We start from the raw sequence: 10,909 nt of genomic DNA, 5'->3' as shown, positions 1-10,909 counted from the left end.
ATAAATATACAAATAGTTATTAAAGTGGTAGAATTACAGATAAGCATTGTTTAAATATTCTTGGTGTGGCACTAATGATAAATAAAATCAGGTGCAAAACAGCCTCTACAAGTGTCCTTATTACCTAGCATTTTACATACAAAAGCTCCAAGGTACCGTTTTAAAAGACCTTTCATTAAGTCCTCCTAATTTAATTTTTCTCCTCTTACCCCTGCAATAAAGTTTCATGCATATTCCACTAACTTTCCACTCTCTCCAAGCCCTTTTTCTTCCTCCTTGTCCCCACTGCTGCTTCTCTCATTGTGCCTCTATACCTAATGCCAAACATAGTGCCTTAATTTCAAGAATTAAATACATTTCAAATACATTTGCTCTCTTCCTCAGCTCTGCAACAAATACTTCATGTCATTTGTGTGTTCACTTGTCCCTAATGTAGGAGAGCCTTCTGCGGGCAGGGCTTTGACTGTTTGTTCCACATTGCATCTTCTGGATCTAGAATAGTGCCTTGCAGATAAAAAGTGTTTCTGAACTATCTGTTAAATAAATGATTGTCATTCCTGTGACTACATGAACCCACAACATGCTTTACGTTTTTGAAATTTGATACATATTATCTATTGTGATTTTATATTGCATTGTACCCTTTTCTAGTTGTGTCCATGTTTTAGTGTCAAAATAAAGGGACAGATGTCACCATGTCACCTAATTTAATCCTTTAATTCAGTAAATTTTTATTGAATACCTACTGTGTCAGGCACTTAAGTAGGTGTTATGATATAAATTTAAAACTGCATTTAACAGGAGTCAGTAAAGGCCAGATGGAATATATATTTGTCAATTTCTTTTACACATATAAATATACCTGAACTCTATAAATAATAGTCAAATTTTCTATACTTTTCTACCAGTTTTCTATCAAACTCATTCAAAATAAATATTTAAAATAAATTAAGACATACAAGGTATCCTGAAATCCAACACCAAATCATTAATGATAAGTAGAAATAAAAAATCTAGTATAAATTTTTATTGGTTTAGGGGAACTGACATTTAATCATTTGCTGTTCCAAGATCCTTATAGTGACCAGAAAGATTTTGAAAACTGAAGGCTTTATGTCTAGTCTCTAGTTTAGGTAATGTTAAGCCTCTTAAGCAATATGAATATGTTTGGAAGCTGCTACATGCTATGCTTTTTCAGAACCAGATGCAACAATTTGGTAAAGAACATAGTAGAAGAGATCACTAATTTTCCTTTTCCCCCAATAATCTGTGTTTATTATGCCAATTTTAATTACCATGCAATCTAATGGACTTAAGGCTTATATTTTCCACATCACTAGACATCACAAACATGAAAGCATTTTATACTGTCATTATACATCAATGTTTGCACTTGGTTATACATATATACAGAAATTATTCACACATCTTAACCTTGCTATTTCCTCCTTTCAAACCAACATAATTTTACCGTGAAAGCAGCTTTTTAATAAATGGTATAAGAAATACAGCAAGGCACACTTTTTTAAAAAACTTTTTTCTCATTACCACCTCAAGAAGCATAAAAAATGAAAATGTTGTACATAATTCAATAGTAGAATGTCACCAGTTTATAATATACAACATCATATGGTTGTTTCTTGAAATGCTGCATAGATTATTTTTTTAAATGAAATAAATAAAATGGCGCTTTTAATAGTTGCTTAATTTTGAAAGAAGGACCAGTGTTTCTTCTCTATGCTGCAATCAATTCAAATGTTAGCTTTTTAGGTAAAACTCTTTCAATAGACACAGTCATCATACCATTTTAAAAAATCCAGATTGAAACATGAAATTGGTCAAGTACTGGTGGGGGGTCATTCTAGACAGGAGAATTTAATGGACCACCAGTTGGTGAACTGCAGAACTTTAAAGAGCGGAAGGGAGGGGAGGAGGCAAACAGAAAAGTCTAGCTGGAGAGAGAGGGGTGGTAGAGGTAGCTTGGGACAGGAATCCATGGGAGAACAAGCAGCTTTGCTGAACTTCAAAGACGATCACCTAAAGAGAACCAGCGCACACATTCAGATCACAAGGCTCGTGTGGAGAAAACACATTTGGAAGGAAGATTCATCTTGGGAGAAGTCAATGTAATAAACGGCAGTGACAAACGTGATGGAACCAGAGACCAGCCCAGGGCGGGAGGATGAGGCCACCCCTGAGTTGCAGCCAGGCGTATCTACAAGAAACAAAAAAGTGACAAGAAAAGGTTTCAGAAATGTATTTTTCATTAGCAAAACCAAGCTCTTTGAGGAACCATTGAAGGCTGCAATTGTGGGACTACTTGCTAATGTTCTGAAATAAAAAGATACATAAAGTATAAATAATTTTAATAGCCCAAGCTTCACATTACTGACAAAAAAAAGTCTCAGTGTAGATGTGAAAAATACATTGATTTTTTTTTAAAAAGATGTGGTTTCAAAGAAAACAAGAAAAATCATCAAGTTTGACCTTTTCTCTGGATCTCATCCACTCTTTTGCCTGTGAACTCAGTTTGGAACATCAAAATAGCTTCAAACCAATATGAAAATGTGAGGCCGCTGATGCCAAGTGGTGCGGCAAAGTATTTACAATGTACAATGATTCCATAGACTGGGAACTGATAGGCTCTCAGGCTTAACCCTTCCTGCAGTGATTTTATGTATGATATCGAACAATTCCACTATTGCATAGTGGTGAAAGATTCATAACATTGTGATTATCCGAAGTGTTTCAGCCTAAAAAAAGATATAACTGGGGCTTCTAGCTCAAATAGTAATGCATTTCATTTAAGGTACATACAGCATTGTGGAAACGAGATGGATTCAATTATATTTGTACATCTCATGGCTATGATATAAATTTGTTCCAAACTCGATCCATTCTGCTTGTTTCTAAATGGCTAAAAGCAACTGGTCAAATGTGAGGAACACCTAAATATCAAGTTTAGGCAATGCAGGATGCAATTATTGCAAGTCCCCTGACCAGCTCTCAAAGAAAGCAGGCTTTTGCTTGTATGGGCTTAAACTGAGTTCTGATGTCTCATATCAGGTTGTTTGACTGTTCCTCAAGAACGAAATATTCTCTTTGTCTTACTCTCTGTTTTTCTACAGTCTTTCAACTTGTGTTAAGAGCCAGAAAAACCTTAACAAAAAGTCGTTTGACTGGAGCCACGGGGAGTTGGGGAAAGACGAAAAATTAGATAAAGAACAGGGGTAGACAGAAACAGATGGGATGAAATTTGGTATAGTAAAATAATGCAGTAACATAAGAAAGCCTGGTGCATTGTTCAAATGCTAAGGACATGACTCATTTGAAATCTGGCCACAGAGTAGGGAATCCTTAGGTGAGGCAAATCTGGTCTTACTAAATGCTGGCATTTAAATTCTCTCTGGATAATCAATTCTTTCAACTTGGCCCACTTGGAAATGGGCAGGCCAAATTGGCTGAGGCACAGATCTGGGGGAGGTGTGTGTGTGTGTGTGTGTGTGTGTGTGTGTGTGTGTGTGTGTGTGTGTGAGATAGGTGACAGGTGATGCACAATAACATCTTTGTTATTTAGCATAGCAGGGCTATTCAGAAGTGCCAGATAATTTAAAGACACTTCACATCCAGCAAAACCTTGGTTTATTAAAGCGATTTTAAAGGTAAGTTTGATAAGATTATACCTGTATTGTCTAGTGAAAAATTCACACACAATTACCAAAGGTAGTTTCTTAAACCTGGTTGACCAGCTTTGGAAAATATTAAGCACTTAATGTCAATCCAATGAACAGAATGGGAATTGTGCTGTGTACATGAGAAACAAGTGTTCTTACAGCTTTCTCAGTTTGTAAAATCTGAGCAGCAGCATTTAAAACTCTTTATGTGTGTACTTGAGCATGTACAAATACAAGTAATTGCCTAAAATGTAAAATCTACTGGCCACCAACTATCACATTTACAGACCAATGAAGTAGGAAAGGTAATAAAGCTAAAAAGTTCTAAAGGAAATATCTGCACTGTAAGTAAATACACCTCCTCACCCCACCCCCCAAAACACCACACTCTTACACATACACATAGTAAAACAAAACTCCAAATCACTAGAGCAGACCAAAAGGAAAAGGAAAAGCACACATTGGCCGCATATGATGAGTTAAATTTTTATACCATGGGATTTATCCAGCCTGAAGTTTAGGGTTAAACCATTCATCAAAGATCAGAGGCTTATGATGAGGATTATGAAGAAATAACTGTCAGAATACAGCAAAAAGATTAGTGCAAAGTACATCTCTTAGGCAGGTCCTAGGAGGCACTACAGACATACATTATGTGCTTCCTCCAAATTAGGCAGAAAGATCTGGATCTTTCCAGTTACCTTTCCTTTGATGTGATCTGCTGTAACTGACCTCTCTATTTTTATAGAAACATGACACATAAATGAAAATAGTGAAAAGCACAGCAGTATGCCTGGAAATCAGTGCAAATGCATACTGTTAGATCATGTTAAAACTTCTCAAGCAGTTTCAGTGGGTTTTTAATTGGAACACAGTAAATAAAAAACCTTTGAAAATCTGAAAAACATTTTTTGTTACTGATGCAAACTCTATCTGCTATTCTAAGTTATATCTCTTCTGGATGGCATTATAATCATTTCATCATCTGAAAACTTAGTTCTGGAAAAAAAAAAAACAGCAAAAGGAATTTGGTGAATTTTACTGTCCTGATAAAAAGAGCATGACAACGGATGGTTTTCAAATGACTTTAAAAAGCACAGCTTTTTCTTTTTCTTTTTCTGAACTTGTAGAAAGAACAATGACAACAATTAGACTCTTGTAGACATGAAACCTCATATTTATCAAACAATTTTACTATGTATTCTTGACATTAAATACTAAAGGCATATCAACATTTTGAGATTAAATAACTTGTCCTGGTTGATAGTATTTTAACAATTATGTGACTATTTATACTCAGTTATCCAATGCTAACGTCTGGTAAAAAATTCAGGCGTCCAGATGTTTTGTCCACATGATACTGAAAAAAAAAAAAATCCTGAATAGGACCAGTAAATATGGCTATTTAAATAGCTCTAGGCCTATAACAAGTCACTTGGGGGCGATGTGAGTTCTGCAGAAGTAAAATCTGGCTGTTTCTCCCTTTGCCCGAGATAAGGCCAGGCATCAACGGGGCTTAACAAAAAATATTGCTGACTGGCAGGCGGGCTGGCTGCTAGTTTTACACTGTCCCTGCTTGTAAAATGTGAGGGTTACAGAGATCCATCAGCACATTCACTTCCTCCAAGTCTAAAGATGGAGCTGCTCATCATTTACATTTCATTTCAATTCTATGTAAGAGAGAGAAGAAATTCCCAGAGGATCAAAAAAGGGAGAGTGCATCGCAAAGGCTTCTCTAGTGCCAGAGCTTCTGGAGCTCCAGATCTCAGCATGACTGGTGACTTGAGGGTCACAGTCACATGATGTCATACTCAGAGTGGTGTTGCTTTCAAGCCTTTATCCCCTTTCAGAAAACAAAATCAGCCAGGCTCTACCAGCCCTTCTGTGGAGGTTGGCAGAGCCAGCAGTACAATCGGTTCTAATAGAACTTGTTTTGAAGCAGCTTATGGAATTGCAGTTACTCTCCCTTAATGGTCAGTTTTACTGCATACTGATGGAGAATGTGATTATAGGGTGGACATGTTTCACAGAAAATACATTCTCTCTCTCCTACTTTTGTTCTCACTTGCAGCCAATTGTAAATAGAGTCTGAAACACAGAAAATTAGTTGAGCTATATTAGTAAGTGGGAGGCCGTCCTTCAATTTTGCATACTGAGTTTATTTTTAGGGTATATATGGTATAGATGCCCCCCTTACTCCCCATTTCAAGCAGCTCTACACAGAATCACACATTTTAATAAGCTTAGGGCACAGGTGTTGCAGGAAAAAAATAATGATGTTTGCCATTCATCTTTCAAATTAAATAATGTGTTTTTAAATAGTAACTTTTTTCATAATACATTATGGGAACAACATTTATCTGTCACATTTTAAAAGATGTATTTGTAATAAATGTAAATTACTTTTAGAAAATCAGTAATTAGGCTCATCAAAAAATAAACAATCTGCCACAAAAAAGATAATCTTTAGCATAGTTAAGTATAATAACTGTTATTTGAATAAGTTAACAAATTAGGGCAGATTGCTTCTGTAATTCATTTCCTATAGCACGAGTTTAGGTGACGGCATTAAGCTTCTGGAGTGGGGGGTGGAGGTGGCATTAGGTACCTCATACTTGGGTGAAATATGACTCTCACATTTGAAAGCTCAAATTTTCTTCTTTAAACTTGATTGAGAAAGCATATTCATCACTGGGGCTTAGAAATGGGAAATAACAGAATCTTTGTGTCACTTTTAGAGACACATCATCATCCTGGAATTATCGATCAATAGCTGTCTTATTAAATATGAAGAGTGGAATGACTTTCTTAAAAAATTTGATGAAAATCAGCCTGTCACCTTCAGGCAAAATTCAAAAATTCTGTTTTTATGAAAACGCCATTAACTTGTCATGTATTCTTTCTGCATTTGCTTTCTGCGCCTGTTCTCAATCTGTGTGTGGATAAATAAGAGCCTCTTCTTTAACACCAACTTTCCCCTCCTGTTTGAATCCTTAGACGTGGCCATGATTAGGAGTTGTGACAGCACAGTCTTCCACTGGGGAAGCAAATGTGATGATAGTTACATTAGACAGAAGCATAAAAGGAAGGGCCAAATCAGGAGATGCAGCCTTTAGCCTAATAATTGTTCATCTCCCAGCACTGAAGAGAACGGACAGCTCTCTGTGCAAGAAGCTGAAGTGGAGGGTATTGTTACTGTGCGTGCATTTTGATCATGGAGTATAATTGCGATTTGGATAACCTTTTCATTCTCCCTCAATGGAAGAATTTGAGGCCTTAAATTGTTCAACTACTTCCTCAAATTTTGTATTCTTGCCAGAATGATGTAATAAAGATAATGTCACTAAGAATGTCAATTTTCCCTGGTTTTTTGTTTGTTTGTTTGCTTGTTTTTTCTTTTGCTTCACAGTTACTTTCATTGTTGGGAGCATTTCTTCTATCTAAATGTCTTATTTAGATAACTGTCTGCCATAATTGGTCATTCTGACTAGCCTTTTCTCTTACCATGGTTTTGCTGACCTGAACTCAATATTTTAAATACATATATGGCACAAGGACTATACGTACCTTTCAGTGAGATGATTTTCATGCTTGGGGAGGGGGTACATTCTACCTATGCATATTTCTATGTCGTTCTTCATGAAGGTTTAGAAGATTTTCTTCACAGGTTAAAGTTTTGGGGCTGGGATGCAATGCAGCCTTGTCTGTTGGCAGATTCGCCTTCAAGGAGAGGTCTTGAACTTTAGATTTGGCTGAAGCAGCGTTATGTTCTTCTGGCATTCCAGATTCACCTGGTTTTTCTGAACTTTCCTTTTCACTGTCAAGCTTTGAAGGAGTAAACTCTAAGTTTTCTGCACAGCCATTGGAAGTTTGGGGCAAACCATTCACTTCCTTTCCAGCCTCAGCTCTTTCCTGAGAGGAAGGACTTGAAAGAGCCACTGTATCTGCATCATCAGCTACAAGAGAACTATCACCGAACTCAGAAGAACATGCTGTTACTTGTAGTGGCACTGCAGCTTTGCTGGGAACTGCAGATTCATTTGGGGGAGCACTAGAGAAACAAGGCTCCTCTCCATCAGAGTCACCCTCAACACAGGCCTCAAAGAAGCATTCAATGTCTTCCTTGTCATCTAAGCCCGAGTCAGTAGGGTCTAGCGGCAATGGAGTGCTGCTTTTCTCTTCTATGTAATTGGTGACCTCCCCACAATCACTGTCATGAGATGAGAGAGATAAGTATGAATAAAAGTCTCCTTTTCTCAGCTGGATGGGCCGGTGAGAATGCTCCAACACTTTCTCCTTGATTTGAGTTAATGAAGTAGGAGCAGCCACTTCGTTTTCAGGTTGAGATTTACTTTTTAGGGCTGTTGAAGCCATGTCAATGATTTCCTTAACAAAGTTGTGTACTGAACAATCTTCGGCATCTTTTTGATGGAAAACATCTGGCTCACAGTTGCAACAGGAAATGTCGCTGATAGAAGCATTTTCCTCTGTTCCGTTTTCTTCAAGTGCTAGGCAACAACCAGCAGATTTTCCAGCCATACTCGGTGTTTCATCAGATGATTTCGGCGGATCAGAGTCTTGTCTGCTGTTAACCCTGGTTTCTAAAGCCAGTTCTGAGAATGACTTCTCAGTGGGGGTAGAAGCAGTGCTTTGATTTTCAAAATGGTGGTGACTTGGACATTTCTTTGGAAGATGTCTAACATCTTGGGAAACAAATTTCTTGCCAGCAGTATTTGAATCATCTAAACTATCCATAAGTGCTTTACACTTACAATGCTCACTCTCTGAAATCTCCTTCCCATTTGAACCAAGATTTTCTGACACCTTTGAAGTCCCATTCAGTTTGTCCTTTTGCCTTTCTGGAATACCTTCAATATTGCCATTTTCCATGTCAGCCACATATGGATCTTTATTAACTTTGAAAATAGTTTTCTTATTTTCACCCTTTGTCCCTAACTCATGGGTATGAGATGAATTCTTACCGTTTCCATTATTTTCAGAGACATGTTTTACAGAGCCATTTAGAAGGGCCTCAATATTCAGAGTATCAGAGGGATTGGTCATCTCACTGCTACTCACATCTTTACTGCCCTTCATCTCATCACTGACATTGCACCTTTTCTTCTCTCTTGTCAAAGACAATTTTGGCCTAATCCATGTCTGTAATTCATTCTTTATATAGTCTAGCCCTGACATCAAGTTGCAGTCTTCATAAATTTCATCATCTGTTGCAATACTGGAGTCGTCATCCTCATCTTTGATGCACAGCTCTTCTTCAGTCAAGGTAAGGGTAGAGCTGGAGAGCAGATCACTGTCATCTTCATCATCAGTGCAAGCAGAGGTGCAAGAGACATTAACAATCATGCTGACATTGACATCGCTTTCATCAGCCACTGAACGAGTCAGACGCTTCCTGAATGATGCATTCGATTCCGGGATCTTGTTCTTGTGTAACACAATATCCTCTGAGCAAAGAGAGAGCTCGTCACTGCTGCTAAGTTCTGTTAGAGATGCCGCTGAGTCTTCATTGATAGAAGATGCTATGTCCAATGACATCTGGCCAGTAAAAGACATCTTTTGGGAAGTGCTTTGAAGAGTGATATCAGAAACACTTCGCTTTATCTTTTGCTCTGAGGGGCTCTGGATATTCTCCAAACGATTCAGGAGATCTAATGTTCTTTTACTTAGTTCACCAACTGAGCCACTGCTCACGCTTATATCCCCAGAGCTGTGACAGCTAAAAAGATCTTCATTGCTTTTATAGGATGTCAACCAACTTTCTAAAGAAGTACTTCGCTGGAGGCTGTCACTGCCATTTTTAAAGATGCCCAATCCAAATAAATCACCCCCTGGAGAAAGGGACTCAATAGATGAACTACGCGATAAAAGGGAGAGCTGTTTGGCATTCTGCATGCCAGTGAATGTCTTTTCTATATTGCCACTTTTATATGAAATGCGATCCATTTCATGAGATGCACTTGCCAAAATCCTTTCATGGGGAGGTACATCTGGTTGTAACTCTGTAGTCTGATGTTTAGATTTGCATGATTTTTTATCAAAATAAAAACCACGAAGCAGGGGATCCTCCACATGTGCTTTTTCGCTTTGTGACTGTTTCATTATCATTGGTAATTTGAGTTTTGAGCCTTGGAGGTATGAGTAATCATAAAATGTAAACACATCATGTTTTCCTTGTAATTCTTCTCCCAAACAATCAGGGGTATGTTTGGTAACACTGTTTAAATCTCCAACTTTTCCATTTACACAACCCACTGGTGAAATGGACGACTGAGAGCTATTTGGAAGCTTAATGCATTCCCCCTCATCTTTAAATTTTTGCTTTAACACATTAACTGCATCTCCCATTTGTGGGTCCAGATGTTCAGTTTCAAGGTTACTTGGGGACCCATCCACTGCATTGAGCAAGCACATTTCAGAGTTGGTAGTGGTTTCTGTGTCTCCTTCACTGACAATTCCACTCTCACTGCCTGAATTCTGGCTCATGTCTCCTCCATGACATGCGCAGGGCTTTACCAAATTGGAACTGCCTAGAAGATCTGGCAAAGATTTGGTAGATGAAAATGAAGAGTCTTTACTGAGACTCTTAGTTAAAACATTAGGCTGTGTCATGCCAGTGACCTTTGGATTGTTTTTCAGAAATGGCATGTGGTTGTCTTCATAGAGTTCAACATTGTGGAGGCTGTACACCTGGTAAATATGTGGACTGGAGGGGGCAGTAATATTTGAGGCATACTGAGATCCCCCATGGTTATCAGCCTCCTCGTCATAACCAGGGTCCTCATTACTTGTCTCTCCAAGCTTCAAGGAAGGGATGACAGGTTGGGGTTCTTGATCAAGGTCATTTGATTCCTCATTCAGACTAATTAACTTGTTACTTATGTCCATTTCATCCCATTCCAGGGCATCCTCACTCATCCCGTTTAGGTCCATCAAGCCAGGATCAATCACATTCAAAGTCTCCTGTGTGAGAGAAAGAAAAAAAGAAACGAAAAGAATTAGGGAACACAAGCATGAAAATTTTATCCATTGAAAATCTCTTGGAAGACTCAGGAAAGAAAACTGCCCCAAGCACAGACTTGAAAGATAACCTAATTATCAGCTCTATTCCTCTCTGAAATAACACCCAAAATTTACTGAAATAGGCTTTTTGATCAATAGTAATTTGTTGAAAGCAACAACATAGACTAAAATGTATGATTATTATTGTCAAATTG

The 10,909-nt window shown here is 37.9% G+C and overlaps 1 protein-coding gene across 2 annotated transcripts in view; it reads right to left on the bottom strand.

Moving 5' to 3' along the window:
• Positions 1-700: 700 nt before the first annotated feature.
• Positions 701-10,909, bottom strand: part of AKAP6 (A-kinase anchoring protein 6) — a 526,643-nt gene continuing 516,434 nt past the window's right edge. For both annotated transcript variants that reach the window (XM_015143518.3, XM_077940883.1), the window contains exons 13-14: positions 7,242-10,655; positions 701-2,215 (exon numbers count right to left, since the gene is read on the bottom strand). In XM_015143518.3, the coding sequence (XP_014999004.3) occupies positions 7,284-10,655 (3,372 nt within the window). In that variant the 3' untranslated portion in view covers positions 701-2,215; positions 7,242-7,283. The remainder of the gene's footprint in view (positions 2,216-7,241; positions 10,656-10,909) is intronic.

The sequence above is a fragment of the Macaca mulatta genome, chromosome 7 (genome assembly GCF_049350105.2).
Source record: "Macaca mulatta isolate MMU2019108-1 chromosome 7, T2T-MMU8v2.0, whole genome shotgun sequence".
In the NCBI taxonomy this organism is placed as follows: Eukaryota; Metazoa; Chordata; class Mammalia; order Primates; family Cercopithecidae; genus Macaca; species Macaca mulatta.
The sequence above is the reverse complement of the archived record's forward strand: the minus strand, read 5'-3'. Positions and strand labels throughout refer to the sequence as shown.